Below are 23,838 nucleotides of genomic sequence, written 5' to 3'. Positions count from 1 at the left end.
GTAAAGAGCCTAGCGACCGTTCAAAACCAATAACAAAGTCATCAGTACATAAAGAAGTGAAAGGTTTCTTCAGCCAGGCAAGATCCAGAGCAGAATCCTGCTCAACAAGTCAGCAGCATGGATAATTTGTGGTTCATCGCAGGAGTGCTCCCATCGTGTGCGCCTTATTAGGGAAACTATTCTAGGTGCTGATCATCCAGATAGCGAATAACATTCAACATCTGTGATAGATTGACAATCAATGTAAAGTAAACTGACGGACGCCACACAAGCAGGTACTGGCAGTAAATTAACTGACGGAGGCCACACAAGCAGCGCTAGCAGATATTTCCGATTCCCCTCCATTCAGCTCAGGTCGCAGCAGACATGTGGTTCACCGCCGGGCACGCCGATCCAGTAAATAGTTAAGCCCCTCTTTTGGCTGTTCACTCTTGGCAAAACCACACAGTATTGATGGACAGATTCAAGGCAGTGTGGTTGTGCCGACATGCCGCTAGGCATCAATGCTGGACAAGTGGTCGACAAGGATACGTCCTTGCAAGAAAAAATATCTTGATGCCATGAGAGCGATCTATATCATCTTGAGCATGCCATTCGGCAATGGTGCCAAGGGCGCCTATATAAAGGAAGAGAGCACGAGTATCTCTCTCCACAAGAAGCAAGTGAAAAGAAAGAAGAAACAACACAACAAGCCACCACGTACGTAAGCTTTATCACCTTCAAAAATGTCGGGTTGGTTCGGGGGGAAGACGGACGCCAAGGACGAGGAGGCCGCCAAGACGGGGCCGTCCGTCCAGGACCGCGCCATCGAGGCGAAGGACCAGACCATCAGCTTCATCGGCGAGAAAAGCGAGGCCGTCACCAAGGCGGCCTCGGACACCGCCGACGCGGCCATGAAGATGGGCGGCGACGCCATGGGGAAGGCCTCCGAGACGGGGCAGGCCATCACGGACCGCGCCATCGAGAGCAAGGACCAGACGTTCGGCTTCTTCGGAGAGAAGACGGAGGCTGCCAAGAAGATGGCCGTCGACACCGGCGACGCTGCCAAGCAGAAGTCCGCCGAGGCCGCAAAGTGTGTCGAGGAGACCGCGGCGAAGTTCACCGGGGAACCCGCCGCCCCCAAGGAGCCCACCGGCAACATGTTCCAGCAGGTGAATCAATCGCTTGCAAACTAACCATGTTGAGGACGATATTCTTAGGCCATTTGAGCAGTTCATGCTAAGTTTCTCAAGACTGATGTCTCACTGTTTCTATGCAGGCCGGCGGGCAGGTGATGGGTGCCGCTACTGGCGCCAGGGACGCCGTCATGAACACGCTCGGGATGGGAGGAGACAAAGCCGACACCGGCACCGCCAAATGAAGACCGCAAAGCGCAAAGGACGGCTAGCCCACTTTTCGTTTCGTTATTCCCTCCGTGTTGCTTTATTTTCCGTTCCAAGAAACTGATTTCTACGCATGCGTCGGTGTAACTTCGTCCGGTGTATTCAAAGATGCTTTGAATATACAGATTTGCTAATTCTCATCTGATGAATATATTCTTCACATATCAGATTTTCTTTTTCAAACCATTCATGAGGCCAGCATGTCAGCTTAATGGTGTGTCTAGCTCTTAGTCGACCGAGATTTAATCAAGTCTTAGTCAAGTGACATAACATGTAAGAAACAAAAGAAAACTGGGAAGAAAATTTTGCACGAATCTCAATGCAAGATCTTACGAATATACCATCGCTTGAGACATATCTAAGTCTCAACCGAGATTTAGTACCATGGTATCTCTTAATAGAAGAAGAGAATGTACGAAATCTCTAAGAGATTCCTTTTCCTTGAGGAAAGTCTCTAAGAGATATACGATGAATAAAGGACCAAACAACAAAGCAATAACCCGCCCAGACAGTAGGCGGCCTAAAGAAGCACTTCATTTGTAAAGAAATATAAGACCTTTTAGATCACTCTTATATTTCTATTACAGAGGGAGTAGAGAACTAGTTTTACAACTTTAGCCAAACAAAGTCTCAAAACGACTGGCACCCGCTAACAATTAGAACCTATCTGAAATTCAGAGTTAAAACCATTAGGCATGAATGACGAGCTATATAAAATATAATGAGCAATAAAAATTCAGAATAAAAAGAGGATTAAATATGAGCATGCTGGAGTCGAATAAGAGCACCTACAATCAGGGAGCCCACTTTCTCCCTATATGACCACTCGGACAATTCAGATAGAAGAGAAGAAAAAAGCCTACCAATCAGGCTCCCAATCCCTTCCATACGTGCTGGATGTCCAGCACTTGGACACGTCTGTTGCCACGTCGACCTAAATTTTTCCCAATCCACCTAGGTCCCACCTGCACTCACCTTCTATTCTCCTCTCTCGTTTTGCACAAGGGATGCGCGTCGCCACTACGCGAGGGACTAAGAGCAATTCCAATTAGCGACTGATACGTCTATTTTATATCATGTTTTCCTACTGTTATTTATGATGTTTTTATCCATAATAATGCTTTTTGGAGTAATTCTAATGCATTTTCTCCATAATATGCAAAGTACACACAAAGAGTGAGAATTCCGGCAACTGGAAATCTGGACCTGAAAAAGCTACGTCGGGCTACCTATTCTGCACAACTCCAAACAAGCTGAAACTTCACGGCGAATTTTTATCAAATATATGATGAATATTGGAGTAAATAACTATCAGAGGGGGCCCATCAGGTGGGCACAACCCACCTGGGCGCGCCAGGCAGCCCAGGCGCGCCCTGGTGGGTTGTGCTCACCCAGGCCCACCTCAGGTGCCCATCTTCTGGTATATAGGTAATTTTGACCTAGAAAAAAAATAAGGAGAGGACTTTCGGGACGGAGCGCCGCCGTCTCGAGGCAGAACTTGGGCAGGAGCACTTTTGCCCTCCGGCGGAGCGATTCCGCCGGGGGAACTTCCCTCCCGGAGGGGGAAATCATCGTCATCATCATCACCAACAACTCTCCCATCTTGGGGAGGGCAATCTCCATCAACATTTTCAACAGCACCATCTCATCTCAAACCCTAGTTCATCTCTTGTGTTCAATCTTGTTACCGGAACTATAGATTGGTGCTTGTGGATGACTAGTAGTGTTGATTACATCTTGTAGTTGATTACTATATGGTTTATTTGGAGGAAGATTATATGTTCAGATCCAATATGCTATTTAATACCCCTCTGATCTTGAGCATGATTATCATTTGTGAGTAGCTACTTTTGTTCTTGAGGTCACGGGAGAAATCATGTTGCAAGTAATCATGTGAACTTGATATGTGTTCGATATTTTGATAGTATGTATGTTGTGATTCCCTTAGTGGTGTCATGTGAACGTCGACTACATGACACTTCACCATATTTGGGCCTAAGAGAATGCATTGTGGAGTAGCAATTAGATGATGGGTTGCGAGAGTGACAGAAGCTTAAACCCCAGTTTATGCGCTATTCCGTGAGGGACCGATTGGATCCAAAAGTTTAATGCTATGGTTAGAATTTATTCTTAATACTTTTCTCGTAGTTGCGGATGCTTGCGGGAGGGTTAATCATAAGTAGGAGTTTGTTCAAGTAAGAACAACACCTAAGCATCGGTCCACCCACATATCAAATTATCAAAGTAGCGAACACAAATCAAACCAACATGGTGAAAGTGACTAGATGAAATTCCCGTGTACCCTCAAGCACGCTTTGCTTATTATAAGAGACCGTTTTGGCCAGTCCTTTGCCATAAAAGGATTGGGCTACCTTGCTGCACTTTTGTTACTACAATCGTTACTTGCTCGTTACAAATTATCTTGCTATCAAACTACTCTGCTACTTACAATTTCAGCAATTGCACACATTACCTTGCTGAAAACCACTTGTCATTTCCTTCTGCTCCTCATTGGGTTCGACACTCTTACTTACCGAGAAGAGCTACAATTTATCCCCTATACTTTTGGGTCATCAAGGCTATTTTCTGGCGCTGTTGCCGGAGAGTGAAGCGTCTTTGGTAAGTGGAATTTGGTAAGGAAATATTTATATGGTGTGCTAAAATGTATTGTCACTTGTTACTATGGAAAACAATCCTTTGAGGGCTTTGTTCGGGATATCTTCACCTCGTCCAGAACCATAATTAGCTACCCCTCAACCTACTACACCTACTGAAAATATTGAATATGAAATTCCTTTGGGTATGATAGAACAATTGCTAGCTAATCCTTATGCAGGAGATGGAATAGAACATCCTGATATCCACTTGATATATGTGGAACAAATTTGTGGATTGTTTAAACTTGCAGGTTTACCCGGATATGAAGTTATGAAAAAGGTTTTCCCTTTATCTTTGAAGGGAAAAGCATTGGCATGGTATAGGCTATGTGATGATATTTGATCTTGGAATTGGAATCGATTGAAATTGGAGTTCCACCAAAAACATTATCCTATGCATCTAGTTAGTCGTGATCGGAATTACATATATAATTTTTGGCCTCGTGAAGGAGAAAGTATCGCTTTAGCTTGGGGGAGGCTTAAGTCAATGTTATATTCATGCCCCAACCATGAGCTCTCAAAAGAAATTATTATCCAGAACTTTTATGCTCGGCCTTCTCGTGATGATCAATCCATGCTTGATACTTCTTGTACTGGTTCTTTTATGAAGAAGACTATTGAATTCCGGTGGGATCTTTTGGAAAGAATTAAACGCAACTCTGAAGATTGGGAACTCGACGAAGGTAAAGAGTCAGGTATTAAGCTTAAATATGATTGTGTTAAATCTTTTATGTATACCGATGCTTTTCAAAAGTTTAGCACTAAATATGGACTTGACTCTGAGATAGTAGCCTCCTTTTGTGAATCATTTCCTACTCATGTTGATCTCCCTAAAGGGAAGTGGTTTCAATATCACCCACATATTAAAGAAGAAATTATAGAACCGGTACTAGCTAAAGAAGAAATCATACTTTATAATGTTGATCCAGTTGTTCCTACTGCTTAATTGAGAAACCACCTTTCCCTGTTAGGATAAAGGAACATGCTAAAGTTTCAACTGTGGTTAACAAAAGCTATATTAGAACACCTAAATCTGATGAACAAATCAAAGTAGAACCTAGTGTTGCTATGATTAAGGATCTCCTGGAAGAAAACGTAGATGGGCATGTTATTTACTTCTGTGAAGAAGCTGCTAGAATTGCCAAACCTGATAAAAAGGATAATCATAGACCTGTTGTTGGCATGCCTGTTGTCTCAGTTAAAATAGGAGATCACTGTTATCATGGTTTATGTGACATAGGTGCTAGCGTAAGTGTTATTCCTTACACCTTATATCAAGAAATTATAAATGACATACCACCCGCAGAGATAGAAGACATAGATGTTACTATTAAACTTGCTAATAGAGACACTAATTCACAATTGGGATTGTTAGAGATGTTGAAGTCTTGTGTGGGAAAATAAAATATCTTATTGATTTTCTTGTTCTTGGTTCCCCACAAGATGACATTTGTCCCATTATCTTTGGTAGACCTTTCTTGAACACCGTTAGTGCTAAAATAGATTGTGTGTAACAAACTATCGGTGTTAGCTTTGGTGGTGAGTCTCATGAGTTTAATTTTTCCAAGTTTAGTAGAAAGCTTCATGAAAAAGAATTGCCTAGTAAGGATGAAATAATTGGTCTTGCTTCTATTGTTGTACCACCTACTGATCCTTTAGAACGATATATGCTAGACCATGAAAATGACTTACATATGCATGAAAGAAATGAAATAGATAAGATTTTCTTTGAACAACGTCCTCTGCTTAAACACAATTTGCCTATTGAAACTCTAGGAGGTCCTCCTCCACCTAAAGGTGATCCTGTGTTTGAATTAAAACAATTGCCAGACACTTTGAAATATGCTTATCTTGATGAAAAGAAGATATATCCTGTTATTATTAGTGCTAACCTTTCAGAACATGAAGAAGAAAGATTATTGAAAGTTCTAAGGAAGCACCGAGCTGCTATTGGATATACTCTTGATGATTTAAAGGGCATTAGTCCCACTCTATGTCAGCACAAGATTAATATGGAACCTGATGCTAAACCCGTTGTTGATCACCAACGTCGGTTAAATCCGAAAATGAAGGAAGTGGTAAGAACGGAAATATTAAAACTTCTGGAAGCAGGTATAATCTATCCTATAGCTGATAGTAGATGGGTAAGTCCTGTTCATTGTGTCCCTAAGAAAGGAGGTATTACTGTTGTTCCTAATGATAAGAATGAACTTATTCCACAAAGAATTGTTACAGGCTATAGAATGGTAATTGATTTTAGAAAATTAAACAAAGCAACTAGAAAAGATCATTACCCTCTGCCTTTTATTGATCAAATGCTAGAAAGATTATCTAAGCACACACATTTTTGCTTCCTTGATGGATATTCTGGTTTTTCACAAATACCTGTTTCTCAACCTGATCAAGAAAAGACCACTTTCACTTGTCCCTTTGGAACTTATGCTTATAGACGTATGCCTTTTGGTTTATGCAATGCACCTGCTACCTTTCAAAGATGTATGACTGCTATATTCTCTGACTTTTGTGAAAAGATTGTTGAGGTTTTCATGGATGACTTCTCTGTTTATGGGAAGTCTTTTGATGATTGTTTAAGCAATCTTGATCGAGTTTTGCAGAGATGCGAGCAAACAAATCTTGTCTTGAATTGGGAGAAGTGCCACTTTATGGCTAATGAAGGCATTGTCTTGGGTCATAAAATTTCTGAAAGAGGTATTGAAGTGGACAAAGCTAAGGTTGATGCAATTGAGAAAATGCTATGTCCTAAAGATATCAAAGGTATTCGTAGTTTCCTAGGTCATGCTGGTTTCTATAGGAGATTTATCAAAGACTTTTTCTAAAATTTCTAGGCCTCTTACAAATCTTTTGCAAAAGGATGTTCCTTTTGTTTTTATGATGATTGTTTAGAAGCCTTCGAAACACTCAAGAAAGCCTTAATTTCTGCACCTATTGTTCAACCACCTGATTGGAACTTGCCTTTTGAAATTATGTGTGATGCTAGTGATTATGCTATTGCATGGTGCTATTCTAGGACAAAGAGTTGATAAGAAACTGAATATTATTCATTATGCTAGTAAAACTCTAGACAATGCTCAAAGAAACTATGCAACTACTGAAAAAGAATTCTTAGTAGTGGTGTTTGCTTGTGATAAATTTAGATCTTACATTGTTGATTCAAAAGTAATTGTTCACACCGATCATGTTGCTATTAAATATCTTATGGAAAAGAAAGATGCTAAACCTAGACTTATTCGATGGGTTCTCTTGCTACAAGAATTTGATTTACATATCACTGATAGAAAAGGAGCTGAGAACCCCGTAGCTGATAACTTGTCTAGGCTTGAAAATGTGCTTGATGACCCACTACCTATTGATGATAGTTTTCCTGATGAGCAGTTAGCTGCAACAACTATTGCTCATAATACTCCTTGGTATGCTGACTATGCTAATTACATTGTTGCTAAATATTTACCACCTAGCTTTACATACCAACAAAAGAAAAAATTCTTCTATGATTTAAGACATTACTTTTGGGATGACCCACATCTTTATAAAGAAGGAGTAGATGGTATTATTAGACGTTGTGTACCTGAGCATGAACAGGGACAAATCCTACGGAAATGTCACTCCGAAGCTTATGGAGGGCATCATGCTGGAGATAGAACTGCTCACAAGGTATTGCAATCTGGATTTTATTGGCCTACTCTCTTCAAGGATGCCCGTAAGTTCGTCTTATCTTGTGATGAATGCCAAAGAATAGGTAATATCGGTAAGCGTCAAGAAATGCCTATGAATTATTCACTTGCTGTTGAACCATTTGATGTTTGGGGATTTGATTACATGGGACCTTTTCCTTCCTCTAATGGGTATACACATATTTTGGTTGCTGTTGATTATGTTACTAAATGGGTAGAAGCTATTCCAACCAGTAGTGCTGATCACAACACCTCTATTAAAATGCTTAAGGAAGTTATTTTCCCAAGGTTTGGAGTCCCTAGATATTTAATGACTGATGGTGGTTCACACTTTATTCATGGTGCTTTCCGTAAAATGCTTGCCAAGTATGATGTTAACCATAGAATTGCATCACCTTATCATCCTCAGTCTAGTGGTCAAGTTGAACTTAGCAATAGAGAAATAAAATTAATTTTGCAAAAGACTGTCAATAGGTCCCGGAAGAATTGGTCTAAGAAATTAGATGATGCACTTTGGGCTTATAGAACAGCATATAAAAATCCTATGGGTATGTCTCCTTATAAAATGGTTTATGGAAAAGCTTGTCATTTGCCTCTTGAGTTAGAACATAAAGCATATTGGGCAATCAAAGAACTCAATTATGATTTCAAACATGCCGGTGAAAAGAGGTTATTTGATATTAGCTCATTAGATGAATGGAGAACCCAAGCTTATGAAAATGCCAAGTTATTTAAAGAAAAGTTAAAAGATGGCATGATAAAAGAATCCAAAAGCGTGAGTTCAAAGTCAGAGAATATGTTCTTTTGTACAACTCTCGTTTTAGATTCTTTGCAGGAAAACTCCTCTCAAAATGGGAAGGACCCTATGTTATCGAGGAGGTTTATCGGTCTGGAGCTATCAAAATAAATAATACCGAAGGGACTAACCCGAAGGTTGTGAATGGGCAACGAATAAAACATTATATCTCAGGTACGCCCATTAATGTTGAAAGTAATATTATCCAAACATTGACACCGGAAGAACACATAAAAGAATCCTTCTGGAACACTCGAGAATCATGAAAATAAGGAGCTACGTGATACGGTAAGTAAACGGACTCTGAAAAATCCGGAAAAATATTTTTGTTCAGTTTTGGAATATTTAGAAAATTAGGAAAATAAGAAACTTTCAGGAAGCGTACCCTGGTGGGCGCACCCATGTGGGTTGTGCCCACCTGGGACACCTTCCGGACTCTGTTTTTCTTCCGTTTGTTTGTGTCCCAAGATAAAAAAAAATCTTTATATACCCCCGAACCTATTGACCACCGTATCACGGAGAAATCCTCTATTTTCTTTTCCTTGCTGTTTTCTGATAGATTCGGCTAGACCAACATCATGTCTTCCTCACCCTTCAACAACGGAGAAGAAGATGCAGGGTTGGTTCAGGAGGATCGAAGGAGAGAGGAAGCTGAAGAGCTTGCTATGGAGGAAGAAGAGGAAAATCCTTTTGGGGTTCATTCTCCGGCCTCCAATAGCGGCACACTAGCTGGCATCTCTATCCACCCTAATCCTCACCAAGCCATGGGATCATCAAACAATCAAGTGAACCTGGAAGCGCAAGAAGAACTCCCACCAAGGAGGCCTTTACACAGGTTACATCGTGACAAGTTTTGCAATTTGATTCACAATTATGGGTTCGAGAATACTCCTCGTAGGCACATACCGTCCAATTGGGACATATCTCGCCCAAGATAAAACGGTGCAGGAACAAACCCGTGGGGCTCGGAAAATAAACACATAATGGCTGAGGTGAAGAAAAACAGTGAGTTACTTCATCAAGCCCTTCGAGAGATTCAAGGCTTGAAGGATCTACTCATGGTTATATTGGAGAATACTACTTCATCACCAAAGGAAAATGGAGTATCGTGTATGGGCACTCTCCTTGGCTTCCGCCAAGCTTGGGGGAGGTGCCCCGGTATCGTATCATCCCCACTATCTTTTGCCTTTACTTATCTTAGTTCGATCTGTTGCTTAGATGAATAAAAGTTTAGTTCGATCCTTTCTTTTTGAGAGTTTGCTTAGTGATCTATCCTTGTAATCGTGTGCAAGATATATAATAAAGTTTAGTTTGAGTTTTTGGTTTCTTTATTTTCTTGTTGCAATAAAAGGAAAAGATATAAATAAAAGGAAAGGAAATAAATCAAGAAGATCATATACTAATCTTATGGTAGGTGATGGCACCACATAAGGAAAAGTATAAGTAGAAAATTTTATTAGAGATTGACAAACATAGCATTGGTCAATGATGCAACTCATGAAAGAATTAATAAGGGAAGAGAAGATTCACATACATATACACTATCCTGGAAATCTTTTGTGATTGTGAGCCCCCATCAAAATATTATATGCCAAAATTGTTGACGTTGGGCAAGGAAGACAACGTAATGATTTATGTTTGTTCATATTCACATAGAAGTTATATTGTCATAGATCCTTCAACATGTGGTGCTTGCCCCCATCTTTGCTAGCCAAAAATTTTGTTAGATATTGACAAACATAGCATTATTCAGTGATGCAATTCATGAAAGAATTAATAAGGTAAAAGAAGATTCACATATAAATACACTATCCTAGAAATCTTTTGTGATTGTGAGCCCCCATCAAAATATTATATGCCAAAACTGTTGACGCTGGACAAGGAAGACAACTTAATGATTTATGTTTGTTCATATTCACATAGAAGTCATATTGTCATAGATCCTTTAACATGTGGTGCTTACCCCCTATCTTTGCTAGCCAAAAATTCCACTAAGTAGAGATACTACTTGTGCATCCAAAAACCCTTAAACCCAAATCTTATTTTCAAGTGTCCACCATACCTACCTAGGGATTGAGCAAGGTCCCTCAAGTAAGTTGTCATCGGTGCAAAAAGGGCAATAAAAATTGCTTCTAAAAATGTGAGATCATTTAGTGTAAGAAAAAATTGAGCATTGCACGAACTTGTGATGGTGAAGAATAAAAGCGACAGACTGCATAATAAAGGTCGCTATCACAAGGGGCAATGCAACATGACGTTCTTTTGCACTAAGGGGTTGAGCATACAAACAAATAAGCGCATGGCAACCTCTGCTTCCTCTATGAAGGGCCTATCTTTTACTTTTATGTATTTACTTTTATGCAAAGAGTCAAAGTTTTCTTTCTTTTCCTTTTTATTTTCTCCTTTGGCAAGCATCATGTGGTGAGGAAAGATCTAGGCACATATGTCCAGTTGAATATGGGTAGCATGAGTTATTTTTGTTGACATCACCCTTGAGGTGAATACGTTGGGAGGCGAAACTATCAGCCCCTATCTTCCTATGTGTCCAGTTGAAACGTTTTGCTCATGTGTATGCGGTGAGTGTTAGCAATCATAGAAGACTATATGATGGTTGAGTATGTGGACTTGCCTAAAGGCTCCGATACGTGACCCTTCCTGAAAAGATGATGAATTGTAGTTGCAAAGTTGACTCAGAACATAGTTTGTTGGTTTCTAATAGAGTTTTTGCTTTATACTTCGATTGTGTGATGAACTGATACTTATTCATGAGAAGTCTATGATAAAATTTCTATGATAAGAGTCTTATGTTTAAGTTTGTTGCTATTATAATAATGAACATGATGCTTCTATGTCCGTATTTTGTTTTTATCGACACCTCTCTCTCTCTAAGCATGTGGACATGTTTTTTGATTTCGGTTTTCGCTTGAGGACAAGCGAGGTCTAAGCTTGGGGGAGTTGATACGTCCATTTTGCATCATGTTTTCCTACTATTATTTACGATGTTTTTGAAGGAAATATGCCCTAGAGGCAATAATAAAGTTATTATTTTATTTCCTTATATCATGATAAATGTTTATTATTCATGATAGAATTGTATTAACCCGAAACTTGATACATGTGTGAATACATAGACAAAACAAAGTGTCCCTAGTATGCCTCTACTAGACTAGCTCGTTAATCAAAGATGGTTAAGTTTCCTGACCATAGACATGTGTTGTCATTTGATGAACGGGGTCACATCATTAAAAGAATGATATGATGGACAAGACCCATCCGTTAGCTTAGCATAAATGATCGTTTAGTTTTATTGCTATTGCTTTCTTCATGACTTATACATGTTCCTCTGACTATGAGATTATGCAACTCCCGAATACCGGGGGAACACCTTGTGTGCTATCAAACGTCACAACGTAACTGGGTGATTATAAAGATGCTCTATAGGTGTCTCCGAAGGTGTTTGTTGCGTTGGCATAGATCAAGATTAGGATTTGTCACTCCGTGTATCGGAGAGGTATCTCTGGGCCCTCTCGGTAATGCACATCACTATAAGCCTTGCAAGCAATGTGACTAATGAGTTAGTTACGGGATGATGCATTACGGAACGAGTAAAGAGACTTGCCAGTAACGAGATTGAACTAGGTATGATGATACCGACGATTGAATCTCGGGCAAGTAACATACCGATGACAAAGGGAACAACGTATGTTGTCATGCGGTTTGACCGATAAAGATCTTCATAGAATATGTAGGAGCCAATATGAGCATCCAGGTTCCGCTATTGGTTATTGACCGGAGATGTGTCTCGGTCATGTCTACATAGTTCTCGAACTCGTAGGGTCCGCACGCTTAACGTTCGATGACGATTTGTATTATGAGTTATGTGATTTGATGTACCGAAGGTTGTTCGGAGTCCCGGATGAGATCATTGACATGACGAGGAGTCTCGAAATGGTCGAGACGTAAATATTGATATATTGGAAGGCTATATTCGGACATCGGAAAGGTTCCGAGTGATTCGGGTATTTTTCGGAGTACGGGAGAGTTACGGGAATTCGCCGGGAGAAGTAATGGCCCTTATTGGGCTTTAGTGGAGAGAGGGAAAAAGGGCCAAGAGGTGGCGCGTGCCTCCCCCATTCCCAAACCGAATTGGACAAGGGGTGGGGTGCGGCCCCCCTTTCCTTCTCCCTCTCCCTCTCTTTCCTTCTCTCCTGCTCCGAATAGGAAAGAGGAGGGGAATCCTACTTGGAGTGGGGAGTCCTAGTAGGATTCCCCACACCGGCGCGCCCCCCTTGTGCCGGCCACCTCTTCCCTCCCCTTCTTTATATAGGTGGCCAGGGGGCACCCCAAAGGCACTCAAGATTTGTCTTAGCTGTGTGCGGTGCCCCCCTCCACAGTTACACACCTTAGTCATATCGTCGTAGTGCTTAGGCGAAGCCCTGTGCCGGCAACTACATCATCACCGTCGCTACGCCGTCGTGCTGACGGAACTCTCCCTCGGCCTCAACTGGATCAAGAGTACGAGGGACGTCATCGAGCTGAACATGTGCTGAACACGGAGGTGTCGTACGTTCGGTGCTAGGATCGATCGGATCGTGAAGACGTACGACTACATCAACCACGTTGATATAACGCTTCTGCTTTCGGTCTACGAGGGTACATGGACACACTCTCCCACTCGTTGCCATGCATCACGTAGATAGATCTTGCGTGATCGTAGCAAATTTTTTGAAATTACTGCGTTCCCCAACAGTTTTTATCCATAATAATGCTTTTTGGAGTAATTCTAATGTCTTTTCTCTCATAATATGCAAGGTACACAGAAAGAGGGAGAATTCCGGCAGCTGGAAATCTGGACCTGAAAAAGCTACGTCAGGCTACCTATTCTGCATAACTCCAAACAAGCTGAAACTTCACGGAGAATTTTTATCATATATATGATGAATATTGGAGCAAATAACTACCAGAGGGGGCCCACCAGGTGGGCACAACCCACCTAGGCGCGCCAGGCAGCCCTGGTGGGTTGTGCTCACCCAGGACCACCTCCGGTGCCCATCTTCTGGTATATAGGTCATTTTGACCTAGAAAAATAAATAAGGAGAGGACTTTCGGGATGGAGCGCCGCCGTCTCGAGGCAGAACTTGGGTAGGAGCACTTTTGCCCTCCGGCGGAGCGATTCCGCCGGGGGAACTTCCCTCTCGGAGGGGGAAATCATCGTCATCGTCATCACCAACAACTCTCCCATCTTATGGAGGGCAATCTCCATCAACATCTTCAACAGCACCATCTCATCTCAAACCCTAGTTCATCTCTTGTGTTCAATCTTGTTACCGGAACTATAGATTGGTGCTTGTAGGTAACTTGTAGTCGATTACTATATGGTTTATTTGGTGGAAGATCATATGTTCAGATCCAATATGCTATTTAATACCCCTCTGATCTTGAGCATGATTATCATTTGTGAGTAGTTACTTTTGTTCTTGAGGTCACGGGAGAAATCATGTTGCAGGTAATCTTGTGAACTTGATATGTGTTTGATATTTTGATAGTATGTATGTTGTGATTCCCTTAGTGGTGTCATGTGAACGTCTATTACATGACACTTCACCATATTTGGGCCTAAGGGAATGCATTATGGAGTAGCAATTAGATGATGGGTTGCGAGAGTGACAGAAGTTTAAACCCAGTTTATGCGCTATTCCCTAAGGGACCGATTGGATCCAAAAGTTTAATGCTATGGTTAGAATTTATTCTTAATACTTTTCTCGTAGTTGCGGATGCTTGCGGGAGGGTTAATCATAAGTAGGAGGTTTGTTCAAGTAAGAACATCACCTAAGCACCGGTCCACCCACATATCAAATTATCAAAGTAGCGAACACAAATCGAACCAACATGATGAAAGTGACTAGATGAAATTCCCGTGTACCCTCAAGAACGCTTTGCTTATTATAAGAGACCGTTTTGGCCTGTCCTTTGCCACAAAAGGATTAGGCTACCTTGCTGCACTTTTGTTATTACTATCGTTACTTGCTTGTTACAAATTATCTTGCTATCAAACTACTCTGTTACTTACAATTTCCTACCTTACTGAAAACCACTTGTCATTTCCTTCTGCTCCTCATTGGGTTCGACACTCTTATTTATCGAAAAGAGATACAATTGATCCCCTTTACTTGTGGGTCATCAGCGACCCATTTTATCCGCATGCGTCCGTTTGGGTCGGCGCGGACAAAAGTAGACGCCCAACGCGCCGACCCTAACCCAAATCTCGTCCGCCTGGCGTCTGCGCCGACCCATTTCCGGCCCAAAATTGCGCCGGAAATGCGTCGGCGCGGACGCGACGTGCGTCTCCTCGGTGTCCGCCGCGGTCCCACTTGGCGGCCACTCAACTACCGCCCGACGTCTAATTTATAACGACCACCGATAGTGGGCCCCCTAGTCAGCTAGTGGAAGCATCCTTTTTTAACCCACGCGTGCGGCCGGGGCCGGCCTCATCCACTGTCGTCCACATCTTGTCCCCCCACCACCCCCTTGTGCTTCCTTGCCGGCGACACCACCAAACCCTAACAAGCAATGGGCCTCATCGGCAGCGGCAGCGGCAAGGGCAAGTGCACCGCCGACGCCTCATCCTCCCGTGCTCCTCCTCCCCCTCCTCCTCAGGCGCCAGCGCGTGTCCGCCCAGGTCGCCAGCGTCTGCACATCCCGGTGCACATAGCGCGATGGCACTGGGAGTAGAGGCAGCCGCTGCCCTACCCCGACGTGACGCTGCCGCACCACTGGCACCTGGATCCGCACCGGATCCGGTGCCGGCGGTTCCGTGGACACAGCGGCCGCACGACGAGGAGGTGCGCAGGTGCCGGGCGCAGCTCACGCCGGCGCAGCTGCGAATGTCCGAGTACGCCGCCATCTCTCCCAACTAGGAGGCGTGGTTTGCCTTCAAACACGAGGAGCAACGGCGGCTAGGCTTCGACGCCAACCCGCTGTTTCCACCGCCGCCCCCGCGGGTAGTGCCGGAGGAAATGGAGGCGGAGGCGGAGTAACCAAGCCGCCCTCGAGGAGGCCCTGCAGCACGCGCTGGAGGCTAGCCGACTCGAGGAGGACGCGCATTGGGATGGGCTTGAGCAAACCCTTGCCTTGTCGGCAGCAGGGGACTCCGGCGGCGGCATCGAGGTCGTCGTCCATGGCGAGCGGCGGGAGCGCGCATGGGCGGGAGGGTTTTACGGAAAATGAAAGAAAATGGTGGAGGCTGCAACCGACCAGCGGGCCAGGGGGAGGAGTAGACAGGCGTGTGCGCTCGTTCGTCTCGCATCCGCGCCGACATAAATCCGACTAAAAAATAGTCCGGGAATGGATCGACGGGCGGACAAAAACCAGACACGGTCCGTTTGAGTCAACGCGTTGGGCCGACTTTTCTATCCGCGCCGAACCAAACGAATGCGCGCGCACGAATGGGTCGGCGCGTTGGAGTTGCTATAAGCGCTGAGCATTGGAGATGCCCTAACCGTGGCCGGAGCGATGGTCCCTGGCTCCCTGCCAGTCACGTTGCTGGGCGACGTCGCCCTCGTACGCGACGCCACGGCCAAGTGGCCCGCTCCTTGTCTCACCACCTGTCCGGATCGATAACGGCCAACGGGAGCGAGTGGTGCGGAGAGGCGATCGAGACCGACGTCACCCACGTCGGCGCTCCATGCCGGCCACGCTTTTGTGATCCATCCACGGCCAGAAGTCACAAGTGATCCGGGCGATCACGGAGGAAATGACACGCGCGCACGACGAATTTTACTGCCGATTTGTGCACGTAGTACGTAACAGCTGACGTTACACGGCGTAGAAAAAAGCAGGACGGGGAAACGTGCATCCGATGCCGTAGATCGTGATCCAGAAAAGGTAGTATGCGTGGTGATCGGACGCGGAGATCGTGACCCAAGGCGAAAATAGGTCTAGAGAGTTACACAGTTGTCAAGCATCTGATCTGAAGCGGCTTTGCCACGGTTGACAGATTATGATGGATTGTGACTGGCTGACAGCTCCTCGACCTCGACTAATGCCACTAAACTGAAACCAAAACAGCAAGAAAGTCGGTACATAAAGAAAGGGAAGGGTTTGCTCCGGCCAGGCAGATCCAGAGCGGGAGCCGGCGAATCTCAGCGGCATATGCAGCAGGGACCGTTTTGCTTGGTCGCCGGAGTGCACGATGTGCATCTTATTAGGGAAACTAATTATTCATTCAGTGGCGCCTGATCGTGAAGATCATAAAATATCCGTGATAGACAGATATTCAATGCAAGTTAACTGACGGACACCAAACGCAGATATGCCCTGATTCCCCTCCACTATGCTCACCGAAGACATGTGATTCATCGATCCGGTAATACTTAACCCCTCTTTTGGCACGAATCTACCACCCAATCCACTGGGCGCCGCTGTGTACCACTTCATTTTACTTCTAGCTAGTGAGCAGAGCAACATCCAATAATAACTTTGCAACTTGGCGTGAAAAGTCACTTTAATGCTAAAACTTGCGGCATACATTGAACTGGTGCCGCAACTTGACTTTGACGTACATATACGGTGCAAATCATGTTTCTATACAAACAGAGTGCTGATTAGGCACACCAACATGGCATGAGGTGACTGGATGGCAAACTGGACGTTTGGTCTGCTATTTTGCAAAAAAAAACTCAAAAAAAAAATTCTCATGAAAAATACTATGGCATGGCCGCAAGGGTCCGCTTGTCAGCCTTCCACAAATAAATGAAAAATTGGTACGCGCGAGGACTCGAGCGGATGACTTGTAGATAGCAGCAGCGCGTGTCTCAAAAAAAAAAAGCAGCAGCGTAAGGCTAACCACCTGATCCTCAGGAATTTTATGTAATACCTGGATGCTGCCGCTATACATTCTTTGACTATTAACCGGGCTGCAGTCCCTGCATCCCATTTTGCACTGTTTTTTTGTTCAGAATTTTATAGAATATGAGTAAATTATAATATTATGCTATAAATAATATATATAAGTATAAAATAAATTACATTATAAAATAATCACGTATGGATTTAGCATTTATCCATATAATAAATTATGAATTACAAAGTTGTTCATGTAATAATTTGCATATTGAATAAGAACATATATTCAATAAATTCTTATATAAGTTTAAAATTGTTCATATTTTTAACAAAATATTAATGTAATATACAAATGTATTCATGCTTTAAGTAAGTGTTTAAGTTTTTACATATTTTAGTGAATGCTTATATAAGTTTAAAAATGCTCACGGTTTAAAAAATATATTCATTGGTTATAAAAGTGTTTTACTTTAAGAAAGTTTCTTATTTTACTACATATTTTCATAAAATCTTAAACGTATTATAAAATATTCACAGTTTTAACACATGTAGTATATAAAGTGTTCATGCTTTTAAAAGATTCATATAATGTAAAAATAGTTGGCTGGGATTAGAAGCAGCGACATGTAGTCATCATGTGCTAGTGGCCACCACACCACCCAGCAGCGTTATTTTTTTTAGGAATTTATAAAATATATATTTTATTTCAGTAAATGCTATATAAGTTTAGAATGCTCATGATCTTAATAAAAAATATGTAGTATATAAAAGTGTTCATTTTTATTTTTAAATTTATTTTACAATTTACATGTATTTTAGAATGGTTATATGTGTTTCGCATCGGTTAATCACAAGGAACGACGTTGGGTGTATTGGTTTGGCCGGCGGTACTGCAGGTTTCACGTGACGTGATCAAATCCTAGCTAGGTTTTTTTCACAAAATAGCAAAGCACACGTCATCCATTCGCTGACAGTGGGCCCCATGCCACGTTGGCGCGCCTAATCAGCACTGTGTTCGTATAGAAACGTGATTTGCACCGTATATGCACGCCAAAGCCAAGTTGTGGCACCAATTCAATGTATACCGCAAGTTTTAGCACTAAACTGACTTTTCTTGCCAAGTTGTGGCACCAGTGGTGTAATTGACTCTTTCATTTAGTTTCGCCACAGGAGTACTGCTGAGTACCGAGCAACAAGAGTTATGTCCACGAATCTAAGGCCTCATTTGGTTTGTGTGAATTCTGTAGAGTCAATTACACTGGTTGTGTTAGAACTTGGCGTAAACGATCAATTGATGCTAGAGGTTGCGGTATACATCGAAGTGATGTAAAAACTTGGCTTCGGTGTGCCAATACAATGTTCTTATCCCGTCTATATACATAATTTGCTCTGACTAGACATGTGAGGTCCGTTGTCAGCCACTGAACCTGAGAGAAGGGGGCGTGTTGCCAGGTTTTTACATAAAAACTTGGAATTTTTTTTCAGAAAAGCACATGGCATTTTCACCTCTACGACTCGTGGGTCCCGTCTGTCATTACAGAGTGAAATTTACATGTAAAAGAGGGCAACCAAGTCTCGAACTAGCACGCAACCCGGTCTAGCCAGCCTCCACATCTTCACACGTCTGCAATGGATAAGTAGGATTAATGTACTACTCCCTCCGTCCAAAAAAGCTTGTCCCAAACTTGTCTCTCAGATAGATGTATGTAACACTATCCATTTGATGGACAAATTTCTACGGATGGAGGGAGTAGAACAAAGGCCACCGTGAAGCTGAAATGGGTTGCGGTCAGTGCGACCGATTTTGCACCTATTCATTTTTTCTAGAAATTTGTGTATGTAAATTATAATCTTAGTAATTCAAATAACGGTTGAAATATTCATGTATAATAAATATTGTGCATACAAGCGAATTAATTTATTTTCAAAAAGTACTCATATATTTATTTCTAAATATTCGTATATTTAAAATAATTTCTATGGATTACCAAAAGTTGTATAATTTCAAATAATGTTTTTTAAATTCGGGATTCATAATATTAATTTAATTATACAAACATTTCAATAATTATACACGCATTCTATAGTTCAATCTTTATATAATTACAAAGATTCATAATTTAGAATTTAAACTTTTGATATGAATGATTGTGTCTAATATTTAAATTATATAAGTTTCTTAAATATAAGTCATGAGTACAAACTATACACAAGGGAATATTCATAAAAATTTGTAAATGTTTTCATTCATCATTTTGTATAATTTAAATATAAGTTGTGAGTGTATATATTTTTATATTAATTAATTAATTAATTTAATATAAATTTTAAATCTCCCTATCAAATAATTTACATACACAAATATTTGAACATAATTATTATTACGTACTCCCTCCGATCCAAATTATCTGTCGCTCAAACAGATGTACCTGGACGCATTTCAGTGATAGATATTTCCGTTTGAGCGATAAGTAATATGGATCGAAGGGAGTACATGTTTTACCAATAAATTGAAAAATAGCGCGTGCAGAACGGGCCACACTATCTACAACCCATTTAAGCTCCACTTGCGTCCTCATTAAAGACTCATATAACTATATGTGTAAATAGCATTGTAACATAAATTGCGGACCTGATAATTCACATAAAGACGCAGTGGTAACATTGACCAGGAGAACCATTTTTTATTTACCAGCATGGGTGCCACCGCATGGACAGACTGGTCCTGTCACCTCACCGGCAGAGCCCGATCCTCATCCCCGCACGCCGACTGACACGAACGACCCCACCTGCCATGCACACGCTCCAACGGATATTTTCGATACGATTCCCCACTGCCGCCAGAGAGACTGACTTGTGGCGGCCTCTGGCTAGGGGCCACGGACGGGCCGGCGGCCACGCAGGAAAGCAAAGGACAGGCACGCAGCTGGCGGCCAGCTTTCCGGACAAAACAAAACAAAGGAAAGCGGTGGCGGGCGGACGAAACATGGCGCGTCGACCTCCGTGACCGGGCTCACGTGTTGTGTTGCACCGATCGATGCCCCGACCACAACCTACCTACCACCCACAGTTCTCTACGCTACGAACGAGATCCGATCTCACGGCTCCACCTGCCATTGGGACGCCCGAGTGCCGCCACGCGCTACAGCTCGGAGTTCGTGAACCTTTGGAGCTTCCTCTGGCGTCTGGGCAGGGGTACTGGGTGGAGTATACGTGGAGGCCGGTGAGAAAGATAAGGTAGAGTAGCACTGTAGCGGCAGTGAACGGGGAACGCGGGAATGTTTGTCGTTTCTTACCGCCCAACACACACACGGACGGGAACCGAGGGGTAGAAAACTGATGAGCTCTCAAAACTGACTGATTGATTCAGATAAAAGACTGATTGATTTCCTGCACAATTTCAGTGTGCAACGAGAGACTCTATCCATCCGATATTTAGTTGCGGAAGACAAAATATAGATGACGATTACATGAAGAAAAAAGAAGGAAGATCTATCCACGGATCGAAGCAGAAACAAATCTGAATCCAGCCTGCATGCAGTCCAACTCCACCCAAAAATCGAAAAAGAAAACGAAAGCTACCACCAACAGTAAGCATCATCGGCCGCTCCTATTCTCTCCTCCCGGCTACAACGCCAAATCAATAGCACTAGCACTCCATTAGCTAATAATAAGCCTCTGTTTTTCCTCCTCCCGGTTTTTCTTACCTCTGATTTAGAAATTGATTGAAATTACTTCTTGTTCGATCGCTCGCTCTATTCGGCGGCGGCGGCGGGCTTGCGGAGGACCACCATGTGCATGGGCGAGAATATGCCGGTCTCGCCGCCGAGGGTGAGGTGCTGCGCGGTCTCGTACAGCATCTCGTGCACCTCCACCACGCCCTTGGGCGCGATCCGGAGCAGGGTGAGCACGCGCACCACCAGCGAGTTGCGCCAGTAGGCGAGGCGCCCCATCTTGAGCCGCGTCCACCAGGGCAGCGACGGCGGCAGCGCCAGGTCCAGCTCCTGCACCACCTCGAACCCGACCTCCTGCGCGATGGACGCGATCTCGTCCTGCCGGCGCAGCCCCGGGAGCGCGTCGCCGCGCTCGATGCCGTGGATGGCCTCCACGTGCGCCGGGTCGTCGGCGCGGTACAGCGGCGTGGTGACCCACTCGTAGGACACGTAGAGGCGGCCCGGCTTGAGCACGCGGTACACCTCCCCGTACACGTCCTGCAGCCTGGGCGCGTGGCAGGTGGCCTCGATGGAGTAGGCGCCGTCGAAGGAGGCGTCGTCGAAGGGCATGGCCATGAAGTTGCCGCACACCACCTCGCACTGCGCGTCCAGCCCGGCCTTGCGGTTGTGGGCGCGGGCGCGGTTCACCTGGTACTCGTTGATGGTGATGCCGACGACGCGGGCGCCGGAGTGGGCGGCGATGGCGCGCATGGGCCCGCCGACGCCGCAGCCGACGTCGAGCACGCGGTGGCCCGGCTCGGCGCCCAGCAGGTCGGCGACGCGCTCCTCGTGGACGCGGGTGGCGTCGCGGTGGGAGCGGCCCGGGAGGGAGGGCGAGAAGTGGAAGGACTGGCCCCAGCCCCACTCGTAGATGTCGGTGACGAGGTTGTAGAAGGTGTCGACGAAGGCGGGCACCTTGTCGGCGGAGGCCTGCGTGGAGGCCGTCTCCTTGGGGCGGCGGAAGAAGGACCAGTACTGCGTGTACTTGTCCTGCACCTTGTCCCGCGTGATGGATCCCATCTTGAGATCCACCGCCCGCTTCCCCTTCACCTCCGCCGCGCCCATCACCCACACGAACCAGTACACCAGGCCGGCGCCCACCAGCCCCGCCGTCCACGCCATCGTCGCCGGCTCCATGGTTCTTTCCCCTTGAGCTCAGCTCGAGGAGGAGGAGGGCGGGCAGAGGGGGGGAGACGGAAAATGAGCAGGGGGTCTCCGGCCGGCCTCGGAATATAAGGAGCGGTGGCCGGCAGGAGCGTGGTGGTGGTGGTGGTGGAGTGGGATCTGATCCGACGGCGCTCGGGGCTTTGGTGCGGGTTTAGGCTGATATTTCTGGCGACATGGTGGAGGCGGGGTGGTGGTGGTGGGCTCCACCGCTCGCTCCTCCTGCCAGATGGTTTTTGGCACGATGTAGCCAGAGAGGGGAGCGCTGGCGGCCTGACACCGTGCGTGGGTGAGATTGGGATGAAGGAGGGGGCGCCAGCCAGCCGGAGCCAGTGAGAACCTGCCGTACCGCCATGTGTGCGGTGACGTGTACGGCCATTTCTTTTTCCTGCCACTGCGCTGCCAGTATTCGTATCTGCTGCCGCCATTTTTTAGTTACGTAGTTTCTTCGATGCTAGAAAACAGAGAGCCACCCAACATTTAAAAAGAAGAAGAAACAGAGAGCCAGCACTCGGATTTGATTTGGTTCGGTGGCGTCATTTTTCGCTGGGAAGGGAAAGGGTGTGGGAACAGGCAGCCTGGTTTTTCTCCAGCCTGATGCGACGTCGATTCATCGTGTGGCATTGGTTTCAACGGCGTGCCCGCTGGCTCGATCGATATAAAACCATGTTACCTCACGATCCTCGCACGTTATGGTCATTCATGTTAGCACACGTGCGAGCTATACCTCTTTTTTCTTCATGAGCTGTTTACCACATTTTCCGGGAAAATGTCGCTAGCTTTGCGAGGTGTTTGTACGGACTTGGTTGGTGTTTCATTCATAAACTGGATGAAAGTTTATTTTGAGCTTTGTGAGCTCATTTTTGGACCTTTTTTGATTCACAGGACTTCCAAGATACAAGAACACGCATGGTAAGGGCATCTCCAACGCCAACGTCCCGCAAGCGTCCGGACCGAGCTGTCCGTACGTCGCAAGCCATCCAACGTTGTCTCGTATTTGTCCGCACACAAGTTCGGGTGTTCGTTTTCCTGCAAACCAGAAGTAAACCATAGGGCTTTGTAGCAGTCTGGACACTAGCCACGTTGGACTCCGACATCCCGGCCCACCCAAGCTGAGGCGGAGCCCGTGCATTTAGAGCTGGCCGCACTGCTCCTGCGAGACCCCCCCCACCCCCACCACCTTCTCAACTATCTCCTCTACCATCCCGCCACTCACCCCCCTTCTCAACTTTCTCTGTAGCCTTCCTGTGCGTGCAACTTGCTCTTGAAAGGGAGAAGAGGAACTTCGTCCTCATGCGTTGTTGGTTGAAGTTGAGTGGGTAACCCAATTGGAATTTATTCATTGCTAACATCGTCAAGACCGCCATCATCAGCATCGATGAAGAAGCGGGTGATCCAACCGAGCCTACAGAGTCACCCAAGAAGGTTAGAAGAGGGTTCTAGCGAAAGAAGTGGGAGGAGGAGAAGGAAAAGAGAGGAAGGCAGGTGGCCAAGATGACTGGGAGGTTCGAGGACCTCTTGGCGACGAAGGAGGAGGCATGTGTCAAGCACTCCGACGTCAAGGAGGGAAAAAAGGCCGAGAAGGTTAAT

General features: G+C 44.7%; 2 protein-coding genes across 2 annotated transcripts; one reads left to right on the top strand and one right to left on the bottom strand.

Moving 5' to 3' along the window:
* Positions 1 to 625: 625 nt before the first annotated feature.
* Positions 626 to 1,527, top strand: LOC123098914 (ABA-inducible protein PHV A1). The gene is made up of 2 exons (XM_044520991.1): positions 626 to 1,151; positions 1,259 to 1,527. Exons 1-2 carry the CDS (start codon positions 726 to 728, stop codon positions 1,358 to 1,360), a joined length of 528 nt encoding a protein of 175 aa, XP_044376926.1. The 5' UTR covers positions 626 to 725; the 3' UTR covers positions 1,361 to 1,527.
* Positions 1,528 to 20,711: 19,184 nt separating this feature from the next.
* Positions 20,712 to 22,394, bottom strand: LOC123098913 (24-methylenesterol C-methyltransferase 2). Its single transcript, XM_044520989.1, has one exon. The coding sequence runs from the start codon at positions 22,219 to 22,221 to the stop codon at positions 21,127 to 21,129; it is 1,095 nt and encodes a 364-aa protein (XP_044376924.1). The 5' UTR covers positions 22,222 to 22,394; the 3' UTR covers positions 20,712 to 21,126.
* Between the last annotated feature and the right edge of the window lie 1,444 nt (positions 22,395 to 23,838).

The sequence above is a fragment of the Triticum aestivum genome, chromosome 4D (genome assembly GCF_018294505.1).
Source record: "Triticum aestivum cultivar Chinese Spring chromosome 4D, IWGSC CS RefSeq v2.1, whole genome shotgun sequence".
Lineage (NCBI taxonomy): Eukaryota > Viridiplantae > Streptophyta > Magnoliopsida > Poales > Poaceae > Triticum > Triticum aestivum.
The sequence above is the reverse complement of the archived record's forward strand: the minus strand, read 5'-3'. Positions and strand labels throughout refer to the sequence as shown.